The sequence below is a fragment of the Papio anubis genome, chromosome 12 (assembly GCF_008728515.1).
Source record: "Papio anubis isolate 15944 chromosome 12, Panubis1.0, whole genome shotgun sequence".
Classification (NCBI taxonomy): domain Eukaryota; kingdom Metazoa; phylum Chordata; class Mammalia; order Primates; family Cercopithecidae; genus Papio; species Papio anubis.
The window spans coordinates 115,885,164-115,912,540 of NC_044987.1; the positions used below are offsets into that span (position 1 = coordinate 115,885,164).

At 49.8% G+C, this 27,377-nt stretch overlaps 1 protein-coding gene across 4 annotated transcripts; it reads left to right on the forward strand.

Moving 5' to 3' along the window:
• Positions 1-619: 619 nt before the first annotated feature.
• BBS1 (Bardet-Biedl syndrome 1) lies at positions 620-27,353 on the forward strand. 4 transcript variants are annotated; one of them, XM_003909509.5, is made up of 17 exons: positions 620-1,194; positions 1,498-1,574; positions 1,691-1,725; positions 5,782-6,054; positions 6,926-6,972; positions 7,080-7,118; positions 7,266-7,338; positions 13,011-13,142; positions 14,949-15,055; positions 17,056-17,176; positions 17,324-17,482; positions 19,746-19,815; positions 20,278-20,436; positions 23,485-23,618; positions 24,548-24,682; positions 25,387-25,473; positions 25,686-27,353. In XM_003909509.5, the coding sequence occupies exons 1-17, from the start codon at positions 1,148-1,150 to the stop codon at positions 25,770-25,772; spliced, it is 1,782 nt and encodes a 593-aa protein (XP_003909558.2). In that variant the 5' UTR covers positions 620-1,147; the 3' UTR covers positions 25,773-27,353. The 4 variants fall into 4 exon arrangements, with proteins under 4 accessions (XP_003909558.2, XP_031509573.1, XP_031509572.1 ...); XM_031653710.1 differs by lacking the exon at positions 620-1,194 and adding an exon at positions 5,349-5,534 and having other exon boundaries at positions 1,533-1,574; XM_031653713.1 differs by lacking the exon at positions 5,782-6,054.
• Positions 27,354-27,377: the final 24 nt, after the last annotated feature.

Consider the following 27,377-nt stretch of genomic DNA (forward strand, 5'->3'; position numbering starts at 1 on the left):
AGATGAGGATATGCAGTCACAGAGCTGAACATAGCACAATTTTTGCAGCTCTCCTTTGTGGCATTCCTTGCATTTTTAAATGTTCCGGGGCCGGGCCCGGTGGCTCACGCCTGTAATCCCAGCACTTTGGGAGGCCGAGGTGAGCAGATCACGAGGTCAGGAGTTTGAGACTAGCCTGGCCAATATGGTGAAACCTCGTCTCTACTAAAAAATAAAAAAATTAGGCCGGGCGCGGTGGCTCAAGCCTGTAATCCTAGCATTTTGGGAGGCCGAGACGGGCGGATCACGAGGTCAGGAGATCGAGACCATCCTGGCTAACAGGGTGAAACCCCGTCTCTACTAAAAAAAAAAATACAAAAAACTAGCCGGGCGAGGTGGCGGGCACCTGTAGTCCCAGCTACTCGGGAGGCTGAGGCAGGAGAATGGCGTGAACCCGGGAGGCGGAGCTTGCAGTGAGCTGAGATCCGGACACTGCACTCCAGCCTGGGCAACAGAGTGAGACTCCGTCTCAAAAAAAAAATTAGCTGGGCATGGTGGCTACTGTAATCCCAGCTACTCGGGAGGCTGAGGCAGGAGAATCGCTGGAACCCGGGAGGCGGATGTTGCAGTGAGCTGAGATCGTGCCATTGTACTCCAGCCCTGGCGACAGAGCGAGACTCCATCTCAAAAAACAAAAAAAGTTGTAGGAATCTACAAACTCAACTTAAGTCAGAATCCTCTGCATTTGCCCCATAACCTTCATGTTTTGTTTCTCTGGGCCTGGACCTCTACAGTAAGGCAGCAAGACAGGACCTGACCCCTTTTCAACCGGGTAACCATGAAGATGGAGACAGGAGGAGTTTGCTTTGCTGCTCATAAATGCAAGAAGGGGCTTCTTTCCAACCCTGGAAGCCAAAGGGCCCTGTGGCTGACCCAGAGACTGTAAGACCCAGACGCCTGGAAAGGCGGCTCTGACTGGGAAGGAGCAAAGATAAATAAGCTGGGAGAGATTCCTCAACCCAGGAGGGTGGCCAGCGCGTCCTCCTCAGCCTGGAGGAGAAAGCTTGGCGCCCGGAACCTTTGTACTCGCGCTTCCCAGCGCTCCGGCACTATTGGGCGTTACGCGGCGGCGGGGGAGGCGCCGGTTGCCAGGACGACGCCTGCGAAGATGGCTGCTGCGTCCTCATCGGATTACGACGGCTGCGGAGCTGAGAGGTGAAGGCGGGGCCCCTCAAGGCCTCTTTTCCCACCCGTGTAAAGAGGGTCCCTTGGTCCCCGGGTTCTGGGCTCCTGCTGTTCTCGGGCAGTCTGCAGGGACTCTTATAGAGGTCAAATAGGGAAACCGAGGCCTAAGATGTGCATATGTGTGTCTGGAGGTCGCTCGGTGAGCCAGTGGCGGAGCCTGGACTTGTACCCAGACGTTCTGTACCTTACGTTCAGAGTGACCTGTACCAGCTTACTCAAAGTTTTCTTCCCCTCCCATGGGACTCACTCCCCAACTCTTTCCCCCACTCCCAGCAATGAGGCCAATTCGAAATGGTTGGATGCGCACTACGACCCAATGGCCAACGTCCACACCTTTTCTGCCTGCCTAGGTGAGTCTCTGGAACCAGGAACCCTGGGTTCTAGTGGGATGGGGAGTCAGACAATGGTCCTGTAGTGAAGCCTCTGGGATATCTGAGACCCTGGTTTTGGCCCTTTTGTTTTCCAGCGCTGGCAGATTTGCATGGGGATGGGGAATACAAGGTAAGCATATCACCCTCGCAGGAGAGTTGAGGGTAAGGGGATGTACCCAGAAATGAGATTTCCCGACGGCTGAAAAGAGGCCCAGCATACTCTGGAATTCACATATACTGTGAAAAAGCACATTTAGCGTTAAATTTTGTTTTTATGTGGAAAGTGAGGAGAACGTATTAATTTCATAATACAGACTGCAGAAAGTAAAGCAGATCAAATATTTCTAGGGATTCTACTAAGACAAAGCCTCTTACTTTAGTTAACATGATTTCCTTTTTTGAAGGGCAAATCCCTTGGTTGGTGGGGGGCGGCATTAGAATCTGGAGGGAAAGTAAAAGGGAGGGAAGTGAACGTTTTGTTTATCAAAAGATTTTAACCAGCACTTTGGGAGGCCGAGACGGGCGGATCACGAGGTCAGGAGATCGAGACCATCCTGGCTAACACGGGGAAACCCCGTCTCTACTAAAAAATACAAAAAACTAGCCGGGCGAGGTGGCGGGCGCCTGTAGTCCCAGCTACTCAGGAGGCTGAGGCAGGAGAATGGCGTAAACTCGGGAGGCGGAGCTTGCAGTGAGCCGAGATCCGGCCACTGCACTCCAGCCTGGGCGACAGAGCGAGACTCCGCCTCAAAAAAAAAAAAAAAAAAAGATTTTAAGATTGGCCATGAGCTGTCAATTGTTGAAGCCGGATAATGGGATATATGGGGGTTCACTATATCTCTTTACTTTGTATGTGGATGAAAATTTTCTATAGTAAAAATGTTAAATTTTAAATTTAATTTTAAGGCCAGCATGGTGGCTCACGCCTGTAATCCCAACACTTTGGGAAGCTGAGGTGGGTGGATCACTTGAAATCAGGAGTTCAAGACCAGCCTGTCCAACATGGTGAAACACCATCTCTACTAAAAATACAAAAATTAGCCGGGCATGGTGGTGGGCAACGGTAATCCTAGCTACTTGGGAGGCTGAGGCAGGAGAATCGGTTGAACCCAGGAGGTGGAGGTTGAGTGAGCCGAGATCATGCCACTATATTCCAGCCTGGATGACAGAGTGAGACTCCATTTCAAAAACAAAAACAAACAAAAAATATATATATATATATATATTTAATTTTAAATAAAAAATATATTTTAAAATAAATATATATTTAATTTTAAATAAAAGTATAAATAAAGTTTAAAAGATGTAAATTTTTTAAAGGTAGAGAAATATATTCGGATAAAAGAAAGGAAGTTAGCATGGATTCAGTATCCATTTCTGGACTGGACCTTCCGTGGAGGCACATAAACATAGATTTTATTTATTCCCATTTTGTGAATGGGAAAATAGTTTCAAAGAGGTTAAGTTTACTTAATTTGTAACTGGGTCTGTTTGATTTCAAGTCTTGTGCTTTTTCACCATAGCTCACTCACCATGGGCAACGACACCACGATAGATAAATCATGTGGGTAGCTAGAAGATTGTCCTGGAATCCTACCCCACATAGAGAGTGCAACAGGACTCAGTGGTTTTTGTCCCCAAATTCCTATCCATAATGCATTCAGTAATTCAGCAAGTGTATAGTGAGTCCCTACTGTGTGTCAGGCATTGTTGGGACTCTACACTTAGAAATGCATCAGCATGTAGTCAGGAGGATATACAGACACTGTCAACAATTATTCCATGATATTGATTGAACACCTAGTTAGTATTTGGCTCTGGGCTTACAGTAGTGAGGGAAGAGAAACCACAGACACAGTAGCTAATAAGAAATGTTAGCCAGGCGCAGTGGCTCATGCCTGTAATCCCAGGACTTAACGAGGCCAAGGCAGGTAGATCACGAGGTGGAGTTCGAGACCAGCCTGGCCAACATGGTGAAACCCCATCTGTACTAAAATACAAAAATCAGCCAGGCGTGGTAGCGGGCGCCTGTAATCCCAGCTACTTGAGAGGCTGAGGCAGGAGAATGACTTGAAACTGCAAGGCGGAGGTTTCAGTGAGCTGAAATCACGCCATTGCACTCCAACCTGGGTGACAGAGCGAGACTCCGTCTTAAAAAAACAAAAGAAAGAAATGTTAAATACCTTCACATAATAGAATGTTTAATGGCTAGTTTATTCACCATTGAGTCCCAGCATCTAGCCCAGTGCCTGGCACAAAGTTGGTACTTGATAAATATTTGTGAGGAAGTGAGTAGATGCTAAAATTGAACATGTGGAAAGTATTATGGGAGCGCCAATGAGAACAATGGATTCTATCTGGAGGCACCAGGAAGCAGTAATGTGTAAACTGGGCATTTAAGGATGAATGAAGTCTATCAAGAAGTCAAGGATGAGAGGATGGGGAAGGCATTTCAGGTAGAAGAAACAGCAAAAGCAGAGGCACAGAGGCTTAGAAGTTCGTAGCATACTTGGAAAGAATAAATGTGAAATTAGAAAGTTGAGGCCCATATAAAATAACTACCACATAAAAAAGTAGTTAAGACTATGGCTTTGGGTTCAGACAGACCTAGCTCTACCACTTTTTAGCTGTGTGACTTTACTTAACATCTCTAAGACACAGCTTCCTCATTTGAGAAATGGGGCTAATAATGGTACCTGCTTCACAAGGTTGTTGAAAGCCGGGTGTAGTGGCGCACATCTGTAGTCCTAGCTGCTTGGGAGGCTAAGGTGGGAAGATCGCTTAAGCCCAGTTGTTCGAGGCTGCAGTGACCCATGATTGCACCACTGCACTCCAGCCTAGATGACAGAGCAAGACCCAGTCTCTTAAAAATAATAAGATTGTCAGCCGGGTGCAGTGCCTCACGCCTGTAATCCCAGCACTTTGGGAGGCCGAGGTGGGCGGATCACAAGGTCAGGAGATCGAGACCATCCTGGTGAACATGGTGAAACCCCGTCTCTACTAAAAATACAAAAAAATTAGCCGGGGCCAGGCGTGGTGGCTCACGCCTGTAATCCCAGCACTTTGGGAGGCCGAGGCCGGCGGATCACAAGGTAAGGAGATCGAGACCACGGTGAAACCCCGTCTCTACTAAAAATACAAAAAATTAGCCGGGCGCGGTGGCGGGCGCCTGTAGTCCCAGCTACTCGGGAGGCTGAGGCAGGAGAACGGTGTGAACCCGGGAGGCGGAGCTTGCAGTGAGCCGAGATCGCACCACTGCACTCCAGCCTGGGGGACAGAGCGACACTCCGTATCAAAAAAAAAAAAAAATTAGCCGGGCGTGGTGGCAGGCGCCTGTAGTCCCAGCTTCTCGGGAGGCTGAGGCAGGAGAATGGCGCGAACCCGGGTGGCGACGGAGATCGGGCCACTGCACTCCAGCCTGGGAGACAGAGCGAGACTCCATCTCAAAAATAATAATAATAAGAAGAAGAATATTGTCAAGAGTGTTAAATGAAAGGATGCATGCAGTTTCTGATGTGGTCCCTGGCACATACTGCATGCTTAGTATCCAGCCTTTCTTGGGTACCCACTTTCTGGCCAGAGCACAGCAATGGGAAGGGTGATAGGAAACAAGTTGGGAACTAGATCGGAGGGGCCTACCAGGCCTCATTCAGGGGAATGGGCTTGTGTGGCAGCTCCAGCAGCTTAGAAGATGGATTGGAGGGTGGAAAACTGAGAGACCAAAAAGCTTGGTTCCCCTCTGTGTGTCCACAGAGCACATCCTGCCCTGCATTTGGAAACCAGGCTTCAGCAGCCCAGATATGGGTGTCCCCATCCCTCCCGCACTGAGCTCTACCACTGTCCCAGTGTCTCTCTAGAAGTGCCTGGCATGGAAGAAATGTTTGCTGAATGAATAAGAAAAACATCAACTGCCACTTATTCCTCAGTAGCACTTACCAGGTTCTGTAACTCATTATCTCATTTGATTTTCACCACATACCATGAAAGTATTCTCATTTTGCAAGTGGGAAACCTGAGATTCAGAAAGGTTAGTCAACTTTCCCAAGGTCAGGCAGCTTGAAAGCCTGAAGGCAAAGCCTTTATTGGTGCAGGAATGAATGAATGCGCACCAGCAATAAGGCAAGAAGAGGGTCAGTGGGGAGGTCTTCAGACCCTGAGCCTAGAATGAGCCATCCTCTCCCTGCAGCTGGTGGTAGGGGACCTTGGCCCTGGTGGGCAGCAGCCCCGCCTGAAGGTGCTCAAAGGACCACTGGTGATGACCGAAAGCCCACTACCTGCTCTGCCAGCTGCTGCTGCCACCTTCCTCATGGAGCAACATGAGCCCCGGACCCCAGCTCTGGCACTTGCTTCAGGCCCTTGTGTCTATGTGTATAAGAATCTCAGACCTTACTTCAAGTTCAGCCTGCCCCAATTGCCTCCAAATCCTCTGGAACAAGACCTTTGGAACCAGGCCAAAGAGGTAAATAACATGGGAGTGGGGAACCAGAAGGCAAAGATGGCAGCCACTGGGAGAGGAGGGCTGGGCTCCTGGGAAGAAGGTGGGCTGGTGGCAGGAGGTCAGTTATAGTCCATCTCTGACAGCAGCAGTGGTGGCACTTCTTTTTTTTTTTTTTTTTTTTTTTTTTTGAGACGGAGTTTCACTCTTGTTGCCCGGAGTAGAGTGCAATGGCGTGATCTTGGTTCACTGCAGCCTCCGGCTCCTGGGTTCAAGCAATTCTTCTGCCTCATCCTCCTGAGTAGCTGGGATTACAGGCGCCAGCAACCACGCCTGACTGATTTTTTGTATGTTTTAGTAGAGACGAGATTTTGCCATGTTGGCCAGGCTACTCTCAAACTCCTGGCCTCATGTGATCTGTCTGCCTCGGCCCCACAAAGTGCTGGCATTACAGGCATGAACCACCATGCCCGGCCTAGTGGTGGCACTTTTGGACAAGGTGCTGCGCTTGGCTACTCAGCAGTGGCTCCCAGAGAGGCACTGAGCCAGTCCCCTTAGAGAGTGGAACCCAGAAAATTCCTCTGCACTAGCCACATCCCTGCCCAACTTTGAGGTAGATGAAACCAAAGAAAGCAGGGGCCTATCAGAAGGAGGACTGGAAACACCAAGAGAGGAGGGGAATTTAGGGAAGCGTCGATAAATGGGATGATGAACATGGCCCTGAGACTGGATTCAGATAACGGGCGTGAGCTTGGGGCTCAGTGCAGAGGCAGGCTGGCAGGGAGACAGAGACCAAGAGGTACTCCCAGAAGTGTGGAGCTCTCTGAGGGCATGGGCGTTGGGTTTCCTGCCTGGCTTGAGCTCACAGGCTCACCCTTCTTCCACATTGTCACAGGACCGGATTGACCCCTTAACCCTGAAGGAGATGCTGGAGAGCATCCGGTGAGAGGCTGCCTTCCCCTTCATTCCCCTCCTCACTCCTTCATCCCATCTGAGCCCCAGGGCCCCATTCCTCCACTTGGCTGCCATGCTGGCCCCTTTCCTTGCAGGGAGACGGCAGAGGAGCCGTTGTCCGTCCAGTCACTCAGGTAAGGGCCCTGTGGAGGGCCAGGGTTTGGGAGGCTCCAGGTGGAGGAAGCAGCCACCAGATTGTGCCAGAATGATAGAGGACAGCAGCGAGGCCAGGGCCTGCTGTGTGTCTCTGTGTGTTCTCTGTGTGTTCTCTGTGTGTCTAGGTTTCTGCAGCTGGAGCTGAGTGAAATGGAGGCATTTGTAAACCAACACAAGTCCAACTCCATCAAGCGGCAGGTAATATCCCCTTCTCTTTTTATTTCCCTCTAAAAAAATTTACATTTTTTTAAAAGACCGCTTAACATCAGTGGTAAATTCTATAAGCAAACCCAACCAGTATCTCTTTGCTGTATTCCTTCCAGCCATGCCATGTGTGTGTAATCATAAAGCTGCAGTGCCTTCCGCATTCCAGTTAGTAGTGACAGGTTGTTTTGTATTTTTGTTGTTGTTGTTTTTTGGTTTTTTGGGTTTTTTTTGAGACAGTCTTGTTCTCACCCAGGCTGGAGTGTAGTGGCATAACCTCAGCTTACTGCAACCTCTGTCTCCCAGGTTCAAGCGATTCTCGATTCTCCTGCCTCAGCCTCCCGAGTAGCTGGGATTACAGGCATGTGCCACCACGCCCGACTAATTTTTGTATTTTTAGTAGAGACGGGGTTTCGCCATGTTGGCCAGGCTGGTCTTGAACTCATGACCTCAGGTGATCCGCCCGCCTTGGCCTCCCAAAGTGCTGGAATTACAGGCGTGAACCACCACACCCGGCCGACAGCTTTTAATATATAGATATATAGTCAGCAGGACACAGATTCTGAGAAAAAGATAGATACAAACATACATACATACATACTTACATACACAGATACATAGAAATAAAAAAAGATCATGTTACATAAATTGCACATAACTTTTGTTTTCTTGAGAGTAAAGGTAATAGATTTTTATTACAGAAATTTTGGAAAAACAAAGAGGGGTATATAGGCCAAGTGCATTGACTCATGCCTGTAATCCCAGCACTTTGGGAGGCCAAGGGGGAGATAATTGGAGGCCAGGAGTTTGTGACCAGCCTGGGCAAGAAAAAAGCGAGACTTCTTTTTTAAGTTAGCTGGGTGTGGTGGCATGTGCCTGTAGTCCCAACTGCTCAGTAGGCTAAGGCAGGAGGATTGCTGGAGCCCAGGAGTTGAAGGCTGCAGTGAGCTATGATTGTGCCAGTGCACTTTAGCCTGGGCAACAGAGTGACGAGAACTTTTTTTTTGTTTTGAGACAGTCTCGCTCTGTCACCCAGTCCTGCCCCCACCACCCAGAAAAAGAGGGAAGTATAAAGGAGAAATATAAATATGACTGTAATTTCACTACTGAGAGATCCAAAAGATACCTATTCTTACCATTTTGATATATTTTCTTCGTAAGTATGCTTTTATATCCTGCTTCTCTTGAGTATGTAACATATTTTGAGCATTCGTCTTTAGGAACTTCATTGTTAATGGCCTCTTGATTATGTCACTGACTATTCAGTATTTCCTTCATACTTTGTTTATATAACCATTCACATCCAGGTCATTAGACAAATGTTTCCCTTTTATTCACTTCCTACTTTTTGTAGTATAATTTTAATGCCTTTATTGATGAACCTATGCATTGGTGAGACCTAGTGGTTCTTTTTTTTTTTTTTTTTTTTTGAGATGAAGTCTTGCTCTGTAACCAGGCTAGAATGCAGTGGTGTGATCTCAGCTCACTGCAACCTCTGCCTCCCGGGTTCAAGTGATTCTCATGCCTCAGCCTCCCGAATAGCTGGGATTACAGGTGCCCTCCACTGCGCCCGGCTAAATTTTGTATTTTTTAGTTAGAGATGGGGTTTCACCATCTTGGCCAGGCTGATCTCGAACTCCTGACCTCGTGATCACCTGCCTTGGCCTCCCAAAGTGCAGGGATTACAGGCATGAGCCACCACGCCCGGCCGATCTAGTGGTTCTTGACCTAGGGGCACCAACCCTCAGTCCAGGAACAGACTCCCAGAGCTGTCTTGCAGTTTAGAAAGCCCCATGGGAACCATCCACCCCATAGAGGCCACGCTCACTGAACACACTGACAAACACATGCCTCAGACTTTGGCTTGTGTTAGACCAATTCTGTGAGAAACACTGCTCTCTCCTGCTGATCAGCAGCTTTGACATCCACAGCTGTCAATATCTTTGAGTCCTTTTAAAATGGGGAAGTGAATTAATTACTGCTTAAAAGATGCAGTTTGGAGGGGGCAGTCTTCTCAAGTATCTGTCATGGTTACCACTCACATCTTTTTTTTTTTTTTGAGACAGTTTTGCTTGTTGCCCAAGCTGGAGTGTAATGGCACGATCTCAGCTCACTGCAACCTCCGCCTCCTGGGTTCAAGCGATTCTCCTGCCTCAGCCCCCTGAGTAGCTGGGATTACAGGTGTGCACTACCACGTCCAGCTAATTCTTTGTATTTTTAGTAGAAATAGGGTTTCACCATGTTAGCCAGGCTAGTCTCAACTCCTGACCTCAGGTGATCTGCCCACCTTGGCCTCCCAAAGTGCTGGGATTACAGGCGTGAGCCACTGCACCCGGCCAACCACTCGCATCTTTGAGTTATCATTAACATTTGGAATGGGAATAGTTACCACTAGTATCTGTCCACATGTTTGTAAGCTTTCTCCTTCCATTAGGCACTGAAAATCATTCCTCTTTTTTCATCTTTTTTGGGGTAGGGTAAGGAGCTGGGTCTTCTTCTGTCACTGAGGCTGCAGTGCAGTGGTGTGATCGTGGCTCACTGCAGCCTCAAACTCCTGGGTTCAAGTGATCCTCCCCCTTCAACCTCCTGAGTAGCTAGGACTACAAGTGCATGCCACCACACCCAGCTAATTTTTTTTATTTTCATTTTTTGTAGAGATGGGATCTCACTATGTTGCCCAGGCTAGTCTTGAACTTCTGAGCTCAAGTAGTCCTCCCACCTCAGCCTCCCAAAGTGCTGATATTACAGGCATGAGATGCTGTGCCCAGCTCTCTTTTTCAATCTTGATGATAATCACACAATGAGCACCTTTATCTAAAGAAAAACATTTTGCAGCTGGGCATGGTGACTCTCGCTTGTAATCCCAGCACTTTGGGAGGCCGAGGCGGGCGGATCACGAAGTCAGGAGATCGAGACCAGCCTGGCTAACACGATGAAACCCCGTCTCTATTAAAAATACAAAAAAATTAGCCAGGCGTGGTGGCAGGTGCCTGTAGTCCCAGCTACTCGGGAGGCTAAGGCAGGAGAATGGCGTGACCCCGGGAGGTAGAGGTTGCAGTGAGCCAAGATCGTGCCACTGCACACCAGCCTGGGTAACAGGGCAAGACTCTATCTCAAAAAAAAAAAAAAAGAAAAACATTTTGCTTCTGCTAATTTCTGTAGGAGAAATTCCTTACAAAGGGGATCTTTTCTTTTTTGTTTTCCCTCCAATTATAATTACAAAAGAAACATGTGCCCACTGTAGAAATGATAGAAAGGCATCATGAGGAAATTAAACATCACTTGTGATATCACTGTCCAGCAATAACTAGTGTTTGTTTAAGGGTTTAGCCTTCCACATGTTTTTGTATTCATATATTTTTTATTTTGAAATTTTTATTCTTTTTTTTTTTTTTTTTTTGAGACAGAGTGTTGCTCTGTTGCCAGGCTAGAGTGCAGTGGTGTGATCTCAGCTCACTACAACCTCCACCTCCTGGGTTCAAGCGATTCTCCTGCCTCAGCCTCCCAAGTAGCTGAGACTACAGGCTCATGCCACCACACACAGCTAATTTTTGTATTTTTAGTAGAGATGGGGTTTTACCATGTTGGCCAGGATGGTCTCGATCTCTTGACCTCGTGATCTGTCTGCCTTGGCCTCCCAAAATGCTGGGATTACAGGCGTGAGCCACCGCACCCAGCTTATTCTTTTCTTTTTTAAGAGATGGGATCTCACCATGTTGCCCAGGCTGGTCTCAAACTCCTGATCTCAAGTGATCCTCCCACCTGGGCCTCCCAAAGTGCTGGGATTACAGGCACGAGCCACCTTATTTGGCCTATATTCACATATTTTTAAAACTAGGATTATACTAATGTAATTTTTTTTCTTTTCATTTTTTTGAGATGGAGTTTCGCTCCTGTTGCCCAGGCTGGAGTGCAATGGCGCGATCTCAGCTCATCGCAACCTCTGCTTCCTGGGTTCAAGCGATTCTCCTGCCTCAGCCTCCCGAGTAGCTGCAAATACAGGCATGCGCCACCATGCCTGGCTAATTTTGTATTTTTAGTAGAGACGGGGTTTCTCCCTGTTGTTCAGGCTGGTCTCAAACCCCCAACCTTATGTGATCCGCCCACCTCGGCCTCCCAAAATGCTGGGATTATAGGCGTGAGCCACTGCGCCCAGCCTTTTATCTTCTTTTCTTTTTTTTTTTTTTTTTGAGGTAGAGTCTCCTTCTGTCGCTGAGGCTTGAGTACAATGGCACGATCTCAGCTCACTGGAACCTCCACTTCCCGGGTCCAAGCAATTCTGCCTCAGCCTCCCGAGTAGCTGGGATTATAGGTACCCGCCATCATGCCGGGCCAAATTTTGTATTTTTATAGAGATGGGGTTTCTTTTCTTTTCTTTTTTTTTTTTTGAGATGGAGTCTTGCTCTGTCGCCCAGACTGGAGTGCAGTGGCACCACCTCGGCTCACTGCAGCCTCTGCCTCCCAGGTTCCAGCTATCTTCCTACCTCAGCCTCCTGGGTCGCTGGGATTACAGGCACATGCCACCATGCCTGGCTAATTTTCATACTTTTAGTAGAGACAGGGTTTCACTATGTTTGCCAGGCTGGTCTCGAGCTCCTGACCTCAGGTGGTCTGCCCCCAAAGTGCTTGGATTATAAGGGTGAGCCACCACGCCCAGCTGAGATGGGGTTTCACCATGTTGGCCAGGCTGGTCTTGAACTTCTGACCTCAGGTGATCTGCCCGCTTAAGCCTCCCAAAGTGCTGGGCTTACAGGTGTGAGCCACCACGCCCAGCCCTTTTCTTTTCTTTCTTTTTTTTTTTTTAAGACGGGGTCTTACTCTGTCAGTCAGGCTGGAATACAGTGGCAGGATTATAGCTCACTGGAGCATCGAACTCCTGGGCTCAAGGGATCCTCCTGCCTCAGCCTCCTGAGTACCTGGGACTACAAGTGCATGCCATCACACCTGGCTAATTTTTTATTTTTATTTTTTGTAGAGTTGGGGGTCTCATTTTGCTACCCAAGCTGACCTCAGACTCCTGGGCTCATGCAATCCATCCGCCTTGGTCCCCAAAAGTGCTGGGATTACAGGCATGATCCGCTGAGCCTGGCCCAAATATTCTTTTAAAATATGACTTTAAAAAAAATGACTTCAGCCGGGCATGGTGGCTCATGCATGTAATCCCAGCACTTTGGGGGGCTGAGGCAGGTGGATCACAAGGTCAGGAGTTCAAGACCAACCTGGGCAACATGGTGAAACCCTGTTTCTACTAAAAATACAAAAATTAGCTGGGCATGGTGGCGTATGCCTATAATCCCAGCTAGTTGGGAGGCTGAGGCAGGAGAATCGCTTGAACCTGTGAGGCAGAGGTTGCAGTGAGCCGAGATTGTACCACTGCACTCCCGCTTGGGCGACAGAGTGAGACCCTGTCTCAAAAAAAAAAAAAAAAAAAAGACTGCATAGTTTTTGATCATATGGATAGCTCATAATTGACTTAAGACAATCCTCTTTTGTTAGAAAGTCAGATTTGTTGCAGCAAACACCTTTGTACTTAAATTTTCTGTCACATCTCTGATATATCCTCTTCATCCTCCTTTGCTCTCTTTCTTTCCTCCTGTGGCATTCTGGGAGTATCTTGGGGGTGGTGTGTGGAGGTTCCCTGGGTGACCCCTGGAGTCCTTCTGTAGACAGTTATCACCACCATGACCACCTTGAAGAAGAACCTGGCTGACGAGGATGCTGTGTCTTGCCTGGTGCTGGGCACCGAGAACAAGGAGCTCCTGGTGCTTGATCCCGAGGCTTTCACCATTTTAGCCAAGGTCAGTGTCAGGTCTGACCCTGGGCACACTGGAGGCTCGGGCTACATTCTCTCCCCATGCTTTACAGTTAGTTCTGGGTGATATATATGTTCCTTGTAGAAAAATTAGAAACTAGATAAGCATAAAGAAAGATATATATCAAAAAATCCTGCCGCCCATGGATATATACAATTAAAGTTGAGGCATAGGTCTTTCTAGACATTTTCATATTTAGACATAGATATATAACTTGATGTAAATACTTAACTTTATAAAAACAGGATTAGCTGGGTGTGGTGGTCCGTGCCTCTAACCCTAGTGCTTTGGGAGGCCAAAGCAGGAGGATGGCTTAAGCCCAAAAGTTTGAGGCTGCAGTGAGCTATGACTGTGGCACTGCACTCCAGCCTGGGTGACAGAGTAAGACCCTGTCTCTAAAAACAATAAGTAAATAAATAAATAAAAGCAGGAGGTTCATGTAGCATGTTCTTTTCATGTAGCAGTATATCATCGGTGTCTTTATCTATAAAATCACATCAGCCTTTTGGTTTTTTTGTTCTTTTTTTTTTGTTTTTGAGTCACCTGTGTCACCCAGGCTGGAGTACAGTGGCTCTATCTCAGCTCACTGCAGCTTCCACCTCCCGAGTTCAAGCAATTTTCATGCCTCAGCCACCTGAGTAGCTGGGACTGCAGGCATGCACCACCACGCCTGGCTCATTTTTGTATTTTTAGTAGAGATGAAGTTTCACCATGTTGGCCAGGCTGGTCTCAAATTCCTGACCTCAGGTGATCTCTGCATCTCAGCCTCCCAAAGTGCTGGGATTACAGGCGTGAGCCACCATGCCCAACCCCACATCAGCCTTTTTAAAGACCACACAATATCCATCATATAGAGGTACCATAATTCATTTATGCTGTCACCTATTGTACATTTAAATTGTTTTTCATTTTTTGCTATTAATACCAATGCTCTAGACTTTTTTACCCAAATATCCTTGCATGCTTCTTTGTTTGTTTTTGAGACAGTCTTGCTCTCTTGCTGAGGTTGAAGTGCAGTGGTACAATCTCAGCTTACTGCCACCTGTGCCACCTGGGCTCAAGCAGTCCTCTCACCTTAGCCTCTCATCTGTGGGACCACCATGCCCAGCTAAGTTTTGTACTTTTGGTAGAGACAAAGTTTTGCCATGTTGGACAGGCTGGTCTCAAACTCCTGAGCTCAAGCGATCCAAAGTGTTGGGATTACAGGCGTGGGCCACCATACCCAGCTGCATGGTTGTTTAAGTACAGCGTTAGGATGCAGTCCTAGAAGTGGCATTGTTTAGTCAAAAGGCACAGACAAGGCCGGGCGCAGTGGCTAACGCCTGTAATCCCAGCACTTTGGGAGGCCGAGGCAGGCGGATCATGAGGTCAGGAGATCGAGACCATCCTGGCTAACGTGGTGAAACCCCGTCTCTACTAAAAAATACAAAAAATTAGCCAGGCATGGTGGCGGGCACCTGTAGTCCCAGCTACTCGGGAGGCTGAGGCAGGAGAATGGTGTGAACCCAGGAGGCGGAGCTTGCAGTGAGCCGAGATTGTGCCACTGCACTCCAGCCTGGGCGACAGAGCAAGACTCTGTCTCAAAATAAATAAATAAATAAAAGACACAGACTAAAAGGCTCTTGCTAAATGTTGCCCCAAGTTTCCCTCCTGAAAAACTATGAGTTTAAACTGGGTGTGAGTGAGGAGATTGGGACTTTAGACCAGGCACTCACTCAGAGGAGTTACTGACAGGGCAGGGAGGGATGGGGGATCCAGAGAAATTGGAGTGTTTGCACCTCTTCTTTGCAGATGAGCCTTCCCAGCGTCCCTGTCTTCCTAGAGGTTTCCGGCCAGTTTGATGTTGAGTTCCGGCTTGCCGCAGCCTGCCGCAATGGAAACATCTATATTCTGAGAAGGTAGCCACATCCATGGTCTCCGGGGCCGGTAGGAACATCTCAGAAAGCTGGTGGCTTCAGAGGCTTGCAAGATGAGAGTGGGCTTTAAGGCTGGAATTTGGAAATGCAAAGAGCTGAGAACTTCATAAAGGAGGCTGAGCCCACAAGCACAAGGAGGATACCTGAAGGCTTGTGAGATAGGGGCTGGCACAGTGAGAGACTAGGCTGGGTGGCTATAGTACAGGAGTGATCAGAGATGAGAGGATAGGCTGGGCGCGGTGGCTCACACTCGTAATCCCAGCACTTTGGGAGGCGGAGGCAAGTGGATCACCTGAGGTCAGGAGTTCAAGACCAGCCTGGCCAACATGGTGAAACCCTGTCTCTACTAAAAATACAAAATTAGCTGGGCGTGGTGGCGCACACCTCTAGCCCCAGCTATTTGGGAGGCCGAGTTAGGAGAATTGCTTGAACCCGGGAGGTGGAGGTTACAGTGAGCCAAGATCGCACCACTGCACTCCAGCCTGGTTAATAGAGCGAGACTCCGTCTCAAAAAAAAAAAAAAAGGACCAGGCGTGTTGACTCACGCCTGTAATCCCAGCTCTTTGGGAGGCCGAGGCAGGCGGATCACGAGGTCAGGAGATCGAGACCATCCTGGCTAACACAGTGAAACCCTGTCTCTACTAAAAATACAAAAAATTAGCCAGGCGTGGTGGCGGGCGCCTGTAGTCCCAGCTACTCAGGAGGCTGAGTCAGGAGAATGGCATGAACCTGAGAGGTGGAGCTTGCAGTGAGCTGAGATCACACCACTGCACTCCAGCCTGGGTGACAAAGCGAGACTCCGTGTCAAAAAAAAAAGAAAAGAAAACAGATGGGAAGAAATAAAAAAAAAATTTCCCATATTTGTTACTTTCCAGGGTACATGACATGACACTTGTTTATGCATTAGTTTAATATTCCATATAACATGCTTTTTTTTTTTTTTCTTTTTTTGGAGACAGAGTCTCACTTTGTCACCGAGGCTGGAGTGCAGTGGCACGATCTTGGCTCACTGCAACCTCCACCTCCTGGGTTCAAGTGATTCTCCTGTCTCAGCCTCCTGAGTAGCTGGGACTACAGGTGTGCGCCACCACACCTGGCTAATTTTTGAATTTTTAGTAGGGATGGGGTTTCACCACATTGGCCAGGCTGGTCTTGAATGCCTGACCTCGTGATCCACCCGCCTTGGCCTCCCAAAGTGCTGGGATTACAGGCATAAGCCACCACGCCCAGTCTAAAATGCATTTTTTAAATTCAATAAATATTTATTGAGCACCTACTATGCATTATGCAGTGTGTGGTATTAGGGATATATTGATGAACAAGAAAAATATGGTCCCTGTCCTCGTGGGGAAGACAGATATATTAAAGTGAAGAAACCAAGATATTCCTACAAATTGGATGAGTGCTATGGAGAAAAAATACAAGCTCAGTGGGGAAAAATACTGGATAAGGGTGATCAGGAACACCTCTCTGTGGAGGTGGCTTGAAGGTTAAGATGGAACCAGTTGTTGAGAAATTTGGGAAGAGTGTTGTAGGCCAACTCAAAGCGGGAAAGACATTGGCGTGTGCTTCTCGAATAGGGAGGAACTAACTGTACTTTCTGGAAAGGGAAACTACAATTGAGAGGCCAGTAAACTAAAAACTACATTGACACAGGGCAAAGCTCTTCATCCTTTTCTCATAATAAAGTGCCTAAGTCCACTTGTCCTGGCTAGTCCAGCCAAAGGTAAACTCACTGAAAACTCTGTTAAATGCCAGATGATCATACAAGCCACTATAGTGAAGGTGGGAGGAAGACACACTTGAGCTTTTCCAAGGCCACACATTTACTAAGGTGGCAGAGGTAGAAATAATCCCAGGGTAATACGCTTTGGGGCCAGTGTTCCTCCCAGGTGAGTCCATGGGGTTTAGAGAGAGGAGGGTCAGCCATGGAAGTGCAGACGATTTCTCTGGGGCCGGACAGTGTGTCGTTTATTCCACAGAGACTCCAAGCACCCGAAGTACTGCATCGAGCTGAGCGCCCAGCCTGTGGGACTTATCCGGGTACACAAGGTCCTAGTGGTGGGCAGTACCCAAGACAGCCTGCACGGCTTCACCCACAAGGTGTGGCCCCCAGCAAACAGCAGCCCCTCCACGCCTATGTCCCCAACGCCCCCTTGGCAAGGAAGCCCTCTGGCTTCCCCACCCCAGAAACTCTTCTTTCCACTGTAAGCCCTGAGCCCTCCACAGACACTGGCTGTTCCCTGCCAGGGGAAGAAGCTGTGGACAGTGCAGATGCCTGCAGCCATCCTGACCATGAACCTCCTGGAGCAGCATTCCCGGGGCCTGCAGGCCGTCATGGCTGGGCTGGCCAACGGAGAGGTCCGCATTTATCGCGACAAGGCCCTTCTCAACGTCATCCACACGCCGGTGAGCCCCATCTGTGGCATCTGCCACTCACACCTCCTTGCCCTGGTCTCACCTCCGGGGCTTCTTAGCTGCCTCTCCCGACCACACATTGATGCATTTCAAAAACATTTGTTGAGGCCAGGCGCAGTGGCTCACACCTGTAATCCCAGCACTTTGGGAGGCCAAGGTGGGCAGATCACCTGAGGTCAGGAGTTCAAAACCAGCCTGGCCAACATGGCATAACCCCCTTGCTACTGAAAATACAAAAATTAGCTGGGCATGGTGGCACGTACCTGTAATCCAGCTACTCAGGAGGCTAAGGCAGGAGAATCGCTTGAACCTGGGAGGCAGAGGTTGCAGTGAGCCGAGATCACATCATGGCACTCCAGCCTGGACAACAGAGCGAGACTCCATCTTAAAAAAAAAAAAAAAGTGTTGAGCACCTCATATGTACAAGTCACCATATTGGTAGGCGTGGGAGGGTGTAAAATGATGACTAAGTCCTTGTTTTCAGAAGGCTTATAGTCTAAGGTAACAGCCAGCCAGAGACACAGCAAATTTAAAAGCAGGGCCAACTGAAGCAGAGCAAAGTGCTAAAAAGCGCAGAGGGGGCTGAGTGACAAGGGTAGGGGGGTGAGATAAATGGGAATGGACTCCATGGGACACTTCACAGAACAAGTGACAGTTCAGCTGGGCCTCAAAACAGTTTGTCAGGTGGACAAATGGAGGAAGAACATTCTGCACAGAGAATAGCATGAATAAAGCCTGAGAAGTATGAAGGCTCTTGATTAAGGAATCCAGGTCATTTGATGAGTTTGGACCAGAGGTTTTCAGACTCTAAGTTGTGAATCATTAAATCAGTTTAGTGGATCACAACCAGCAACATTTTAAAAAATAGAATAGTAAATTCAAAGTATGTCACAAGTGAGGGCCGGGCACACTATCCCACGCCTGTAATCCCAGCACTTTGGAAGGCCGAGGCAGGTGATCACAGTTCTAGAACAGCCTGGCCAACATGGTGAAACCCCATCTCTACTAAAAATAAACAAATTAGCCAGGTGTGATGGCACACACCTGTAATCCCAGCTACTTGGGAGGCTGAGGCAGGAGAATTACTTGAACAATGGAAGGCGAAGGTTGCAGTGAACTGAGATCGCACCACTGCACTCCAGCCTGGGCCACAGAGCAAGACTCTATCTCAAAACAAAAAAACAAAACAACAAAAATAAATAAATAATTACAAATGCAAATACAAAAATTAGCCAAGCATGGCAGTGCACGCCTATAATCGCAGCTACTGGGAAGGCTGAGGCAGAATCACTTGAACCCAGGAGGCGGAGGTTGCAGTGAGCTGGAGATCGTGCCACTGCACTCCAGCCTGGGCGATGAAGTGAGACTCTGTCTCAAAAAAAAAAAGTATGTCACAAGTGAAACTGTGTGTGTGCATGTGTGCACCTGTGTGTGTAAATTGTCCCATGTCACAATATAAAAGTTGCAAACAACTGGCTTGGGCCATAGGTGCTGGGAGGGCTGGTGGTATGCTGGTTGAAAGAAGGGTAAAGAAGAGAGAACTGACAGAAAAGGCGGGTTGGAGTCAAATGTTGAAGGCCTTCAGTGTCCTAACAAAGAGGACAAAAGCCATTGGAGGTTTTCTAGCAGAGACCAGACATATTTGTGTTTTTGAAAGGTAGCAGGCCGGGCGCGGTGGCTCAAGCCTGTAATCCCAGCACTTTGGGAGGCCGAGACGGGCGGATCACGAGGTCAGGAGATCGAGACCATCCTGGCTAACACGGTGAAACCCCGCCTCTACTAAAAAATACAAAAAACTAGCCGGGCAAGGTGGCGGGCGCCTGTAGTCCCAGCTACTCCGGAGGCTGAGAAAGGAGAATGGCGTAAACCCGGGAGGCGGAGCTTGCAGTGAGCTGAGATCCGGCCACTGCACTCCAGCCTGGGCGACAGAGCGAGACTCCGTCTCAAAAAAAAAGAAAGGTAGCAAAAGCAGCATTGTGAAGGACAGACTGGGGAGAAAGACCCGAAAGACGAGTCTGGGAGACCTATTTGGAGGTTGACCACAAAAGTGAGGGCCGGTGATATGTGGTCTAGAACTGAGGTAGTGAGATTGGAGTGGAGATGAGAAATATAGGAACTATTTCAGAGGCAGTGATGCCCCAGGCCTATCTCTATCACTTCTCACCTATTACATCTGGGGCCTCCCCTACCCATCCCCTGTCTTGCTTGCCTCTCCAAGATATTTCCCCAGCTAAACTCTGACGTCTCCACATAGGATGCAGTGACCAGTCTTTGCTTTGGCCGCTACGGGCGGGAGGACAACACCCTCATCATGACCACTCGAGGTGAGTGGAGTCAGACCTGGCAAGGGCTCTGGAGTCGGGAGTGAAGGGACAGGGCTGCTTCTGGGGAAAGAGGAGAAGGTGGGTATGAAGCATGGGTGGACCTGGGTGTGGAAAGCAAGGCCTACAGATGTGTCCTTCTGGAGCTAGGCCTCCACCGGCACAGCCTAGGGGCCGGGTCCTGGGCTGGATTCAATCTCTCTAGTTCACCCAGCATGCCCAGGCATTGTGCCTGCCACAATGCCAGGAACATCACAGTACTCCACAAATAACTGCTAAATGGATTAATGAATTAATGATGGGAGACTATTAAGATGCAGTTCATTACTTCCAGAAATAGTCTCATCTGGAAGACAGATGTGTACGGAAGCAACTCTATAGGAGGCAGATTGTTTGGCGAAGAAAGAATGGGAATGTGGGTAGAAGTAGGGAGGACAAATCCATTTCCACTGTCCACTTCCCTAGGTGGTGGCCTGATCATCAAGATCCTGAAGCGTACAGCAGTGTTTGTAGAGGGAGGAAGTGAGGTGGGTCCCCCACCAGCCCAGGCCATGAAACTCAACGTGCCCCGAAAGACCCGGCTTTACGTGGATCAGACACTGCGAGAGCGGGAGGCTGGCACTGGTGAGACTCAGACTGGGTCCTTTCCCTTCTTCTTCCTCCATTACTCCTACAGAGCAAAGCTGGGGGAGTGCTGCCTAGCCACCCTGTGTAGTGGGAGGAGATCTCAGCCAACTAGGCAGGTCACTCGCCTCTGGAAATCCAGGGACAGCCTAGGAGGTACATCTTGCCTGCAAATCACTGTTCCTCAGGCCGGAAGGTGCTGTGGGTGACAGCAAGAACACTTAGAATTCAGGGAAGGGAACAGTCACTTCCAAATGCAGGAATTCTCATGAGGAAAGTAGAATTTTGGCTGGGTATGGTGGCTCATGCCTGTAATCCCAGCACTTACAGAGAGTCAGAGGTGGGGGGACAGCATGAGTCCAGGAGTTCAAGACCTACTTGGGTAACATAATGATACTTCTTTCCCCCGCCAAAAAAAAAAGAGAGAGAGAGAAAAGTAGAATTTGACCAGTGTCTTCTTGTCCAGTTTTTCCTGCCCACTTGTTTATTTGTTCATTCATTCATCGTTCGTTCATTCATTCACTCATTTAGTACCTATGATTATGCCAGGCCTTGTGCCAGATGCCTTGAATTAGAATAGTCCCCACCTTGGGCTGGGTGTGGTGGCTCACGCCTATAATCCCACCACTTTGGGAGGCCGAGACGGGCAGATCATGAGGTCAGGAGTTCAAGACCAGCCTGGCCAATATGGTGAAACCCCATCTCTACTAAAAATACAAAAATTAGCCAGGCGTGTTGGTGTGCACCTATAGTCCCAGCTACTTGGGAGGCTGAGGCAGAAGAATCGCTTGAACCCAGGGGGCGGAGGTTGCAGTGAGCCAAGATCGTGCCACTGCACTCCAGCCTAGGCAACAGAGCGAGACTCTGTCTCAAAAAAAAAAACAAAAAACAAAAAAAACAAAAGAACAAGAATAGTCCCTACCTTAGGAACTCATGAAGGGGCCAACTTCGTGATCAGGTGTAGAAGGGGTTTCTGCAAAGAGCTTTTGGAGCACACAGAGGGAGTAAGGACTTCTGCCTGGGGAAGCTTGGGAAAGGCTTCAGAGCGAGGTGACTTTGGGCTTCACCCTAAAAGATGATTGCCAGACCCCCAGACAGGGCAGAGCAGGGTAATGTAGGCAAGAGGCACAGGGCGATGACCTGGATTTAAGAAAGCAGGTTCAGTTCAGTAGCTCACGCCTGTAATCCCAGCTGTTTGGGAGGCCGAGGCAGGCGGATCACCTGAGGTCAAGAGTTCGTGACCAGCCTGGCCAACATGGTGAAACCCCCTTGCTACTAAAAATACAAAATTAGCTGGGCATGGTGGCATGCGCCTGTAATGTCCTGAGGCAGGAGAATCACTTGAACCCAGGAGGCAAAGGTTGCAGTAAACCAAGATCACACCACTGCACTCCAGCCTGGGCGACAAGAGCGAGACTCCATCTCAAAGAAAAAGAAAATGTACAAAGTCTAATAAAATTGTAAAACTATCTTCAAGAACAGAAAAGACCACCTTCAAGAATGCTTAAGTGGAGAGATTTACCAAGTTGCAGGATGGGAAGACCTAATGCTGTAAAGCTTTAAGTTGCAATTAAAATCCCAGTGGGGTTTGTTTTAAGAACCTGGCCAGTTGATTCAAAGAGTAAACCTAAGAAGATCGGGGAAAATAAGAATGAGGGGACTTACCCTATCAGGTAGCAAAATGAACTCAAGCTGTGGGAATCAGAAGCTGTGGTGTGGATGTAGAAATAGAATGGAGATCGGGGCAGGATTAGGAAGTCCAGAAACTGACCCTGAACATGTGGAAAGTCAGAGTGTGTGAAAGGTGTCATTTTGAATTGGCAGGGAAATGTGAGACTGTCCAAAAACACACAATCAGGACAATTTGCTTCTAGAAAAGAAAATTAGACCTTTTCGGCCAGGCACAGTGGCTCATGCCTGTAATCCCAGCACTTTGGGAGGCCAAGGTGGGCGGATCACCAGAGGTCAGGAGTTCGAGACCAGCTGACCAACGTGGTGAAACCCCATCTCTACTAAATACAAAAAATTAGCCAGGCTTGGTGGCGCATGCTTGTAATTCCAGCTACTTGGGACGCTGAGGCAGGAGAATTGCTTGAACCCGGGAGGCAGAGGTTGCAGTGAGCTGAGATCGTGTCATTGCACTCCTGCCTGAGCAACAAGAGTGAAACTCCATCTCAAAAAAAAAAGCAAGAAAATCAGACCTTTTCTTCATATCGGCCACAAAAATTAGTTCTGGATAGATTAAAAATAAATTGTAAAAGTACTGGAGAAAAAGGGCATAAAATGTGAAACTTGGAATGGCAGAAGCCACCTCACACCCACGGAAGAGCGAGGCCAGCCTGGGGGACCGGGGTGCCCAGTCTGGAAGAGGAGGGACAGTGGGGTGGGCGCGGGGTGGGCCCTGGAGGCAGCTTAGGGAAGAGTCATGTGATCCTGCAAATGGTGAGATGTGAGGGGTGGACCTAGGTGACTTGACGGACAGGGAGGCAGTGACGGAGGCAGGACCATGAGGCTGGTTTCCACAGCATTGGGCCTGAGGTGTTGATGGGACTTCCCCGTGGAGATGAGCAGGAGGCAGGCGCGGGTGCTCACTAAGCTGCTGGAGACACATGCACAATATTGAGCGTGGACACTGAGGACTCAGGAGGAATGTGGGGCCTGCCCTCAGGAGCTCGTGGCTGTTCCTCTTTGTGGTGGTCAGAGCTGTGGCAGGACACGGATTGTCTGGGGGAAGAAGATGGAGGATGAGAAGAGGACCATGGACCAGACAGAACAACAGCCTCTAGGGCCAGACAGAGGAGCCAGCGAAGGAGCTAGACAGTGCGGGCAGGGAGGTGGTAAGAGGGTGAGAAGAGGCAGGGCAAGGCCACAGCATCCAGTTTTGCCAGAAGGCTGGGCTCTTTCCCACCTCCCCAGCTCCTGCAGACCCCTCCCGCAGCACCCTCTTTTTGCACCCTCCCCATACCAGCCTGAGCAGGAGTGCCCTGTTGCTGCCTCCTCCCTGCCACCCCTACATCCACTGTTAGCCTCTGGGACCCTTCTCCACAGCCATGCACCGGGCCTTCCAGACAGACCTATACCTGCTGCGCCTGCGGGCTGCCCGTGCCTACCTGCAGGCCCTCGAGTCCAGCCTGAGCCCCGTGTCCGCGACAGCCCGAGAGCCACTCAAGCTGCACGCCGTGGTGAGCATCTGGGTGAGGACAGAGTCAGGGCCAGAGGGGCAGAGGCCAGGGTGCGCAGGAACCTCTCTGCCACACAGCTAAGCCCCAGAGCCAATTCCAAGCCAACTCAGCCCGTGCTCCCCATCACCTTCCCGCAGACCTGGGGACGAGTCTCGTGTCCTCCTTGGTGAGAGCAGCCTCACCTTCCCACCCTCCTGTGCCACCTCTCTCCTCGGCTGGTCATGCCGAGGGTCCAGCTCAGGCCCCCAGAGTAGTCACACTGGGATATTTCTTCCCAAGAACCTGATGGGATCCTTACACCTATGGTACAGGGAAGAAGGCTGTCACTTTGGTAACTGTGGGCAGCCCAACGTGTTAGGACTGCTGGGTACAGGGAAGGGGCCATCCCGGCCTGAACCGCAAGCACCGAGGCCAGCACGGGCACAATGAGGAGCCCGCAAGGCTCAAACGCAAATGAGCTTAGGGTCAGCAGGGCTCTGACCAGCTCTAAATGTGTCCCTGAGGTGTGGCATCTGACCCAACCAGGTTCTGAGTTCTCTTTTCCTAAAGAGTGGATAGGTGCAAAGGAGGAAGAGGCTACAAGGCAACTCCGGGGAAGCGGGAGAAAAATGAACTGATCAAGGCTACCCTAGGATGAAAGTGGGAGGTGGAACAGGCAGGGGGTGGGGTGAGGGGCTCAGGGTGAGAGTCGAGGCCTACAGTCCCAGGCCAGCTCTGCCTCTGACTTGCTGCCTGGCCTCCCTCAGGCTCTCACCCTCTCTGGCCTCTTCTGATCCCTTTGCCCCTTCTGGTCTTCTGTGTCTGCTGGGAGGCAGATTGAGTAGGAGGAGGGGACATGAGGGCATTGGTGGAAGGAAGGCAGAGCACACTGTACTCCGTGCCCAAGGCTGCCAGGTCCTAAGGGCTTTCTCCACCCACCCCCTCTATAGGTTCAGGGCCTTGGCCCCACCTTTAAGCTCACACTTCACCTGCAGAACACCTCGACAGCCCGTCCTGTCCTGGGGCTGCTGGTCTGCTGCTTGTACAACGAGGCGCTCTATTCCCTGCCCCGGGCCTTCTTCAAGGTACTAGATGCTCCTCACTTAGATATGGAGTGGAAAAGGCCAGGGCAGGGGCCTGATGAGATGCCCACAGAGCCCCACCAGGTCAGGGTCAGAGCATGTGGGTGGCTGCCAGCTGGCCAGCAAACCTATTCTCCCACCACAGACCAGGCCAAGGCCCCAGCAGGGGCCTCTGGAGGGAGCCCCAAGCTCTACCTCTGCTGCTTTTCTTGCAGCCTGTGAGGGGTCTCCAGAAGCCATACCAAAGATGCTGGGTAAACTGCCAGAGCCTGAGCCCCACCTACACCTCCCAGAAGCCTTTTGGGGGCTGGGGGACCCCAGAGCCCACCCTGCTGCCCAGCTACTCCTGCAACAGGAAGAGGAGACTCTGTGCCTCAAAGAGCATCGCCCACAGAGTGAAGGGCCTGGTTTTCCCCTAGGGCCCAGGTCTGACCCCAAGTTGGCAGGACCAGACTACAAAAGACTGGAATATGCAGTAAACAGCCCCAGACTGGGCGGGAGTCCAGAGGTCTAGGTTTCATCACTCACCATGTGGCCCTGGGGCATTCACTTCCTCACCACACCTGCATCCTCCTCCACCCAGCAGTTGTCTTGCCCACCCTGCAGGGGTGCTGAGGCTTAGCAGAGACTGGGCCTGAATGCACTTGGGAATGTGCCAAACACTGTCACGAGGGCTGGTTTCCTTACTTCTTTGTCCCCAAACTTAGGTACCCTTGCTGGTGCCCGGGCTCAACTACCCCCTGGAGACCTTTGTGGAGAGTCTCAGTAACAAGGGCATCTCAGACATCATCAAGGTAGGCGCCACACTTGTACCATGTGGAAGGTGAGTGGGACCCTAGGGAGGACAGTCAGGGTGAGTGCCAACAAAGCCCTTGGGGGGCTACCGGGTGGGGGTGGGGGTATCTGCACAGTGGAGCCCTATGGCCTGTTATTAGGGCCAGCGCAGACCCTAATGGCAAGGGGTCAGGGGTGCATGCCCCCTGCTGCCATGGCCACTCCTCCATAGGTGCTGGTGCTTCGAGAAGGCCAAAGTGCACCCTTGCTGAGCGCCCATGTCAACATGCCCGGGAGCGAGGGGTTGGCGGCCGCCTGAGCCCTCGGCTGCTGTGAAAGCCCCTGTACAATCAGCCAGGGAGAACTGGGCAGGTTCAATGGCCCCAGGCCCACTCCTCACACAGCAGTGTGCTGGGGTGATACCTCGTTTCCCCTCTCCTAAGCACCCCCTTCCTCACCACCCCCACTGCTGGGCCTATAGTAGCAGGTTAGTGAGTACCCAGGAAGGCTCAACTCCTCCTCCTCCGACCAACCAGGCATGGTCCCGCTGAGGTCCTGCTACGCCATCCCCTCCCCAGCCTTTTCCAGAAACCATACCGGGCTCGGAACAGAGCTCCAAAGCGGTCAAATTGAGCTGAGCAGGACAGGCCCAGCCTTTCTCCACTGCCACATCCCTCATGCACATCACTCATCTCCCGCTGCAGGCCAAGGCCAAAATTGGGCTAGTCCTGGCCAGGGAGATCAGAAGCTCTTCTGGGGTGAGACTGAGCCTCCTGTTGCTCCCTGGAGTTCCAGAGGCTGGGCTGCAGCCCACTTAGCTTGCGGGCAAAACATGTGCTCTCCTCTCTGCTTGTCAGCTGAGCAAGCCCAGGGAATAGCCCTCATCTCCCCAAGAAACTTCTCTGAAATCTTAGACTTAGCCAGTCTCAGGCCTACAATGCCACAAAAAGGTTGTTCAGGGAGAAAGGGGTGCAGGAGGGCAGAGGGTACCCCGCAGGGAGCTGGTAGCTCCAGCCTCACTAGAGCCCCTAAAGATCACACAGCAGCTGCTCCTGACAGAAAGAAACCCCAGGAGAGGAAGGCAGAGCGAGACAGAGCAGAGCCAGGGCCAGGAGCACCAGGAGAGGTGTTTCTGGGGCTCCGGGGAGGTGCCACAGGAGGCAGAAGTCCAGAACTGCCCATATAGATGCCCTTCTATGTCCTAGGGCCCAAATCAGTCCTGGGTGGGAAGTTCCCAGGGCAGTGGCCACATCATGAGAATTAGCAGGAAAGGCGGGGCCTTTCTCATCATAGCTGTTTCTGAGGATGAAATGGGAGACATATGCCCAGCACCTGATGTAAATTTATGTCATGTAATACTATGTACCTACCACTAAGAAATACATGAGCCGCGCCATGTGGACAGTAAGTGTTCATAAAGCAAAGTGAAGCAAGAAACAGTGCAGGGTGCCCAGTGCACACACTAGAGAGAAATTGTGGACATTAAGCACAAGCAGAATTGGTGTTTTTCTAAAACATACTTATTTAAAAACATATATCCACTTACTAATGTGGAATTACACAGTTTGTAACAAGAAAACAGTCTCCCCATTCTCTAGTACAGCTCCCCTACTCAGCAGTCACTTCTAGTTCGTTCAGCTATTTTTAAAATGTGCTTATGTGACTCTTGCTTGATATATCAATCTTAGGCATTACCTGTTGACTCCCTATTGTCATACATGAGGCTTTAGCTCTCTTTTGTCAGCACCCCTCCCCCATCCCTAGTTATTAGGTTAAAAAATACTCAGATTACTATTTCTATTACTATGTGAAAGTTATTAACTGCGGAGCCAAGAGTTGGACTATAATTAAATTACCTTCCTTGTACTGTTTTTTAAATGGAGTTAATGAGTTGCCCTGAGTTTCTCATCTACTTTGTTTTCTG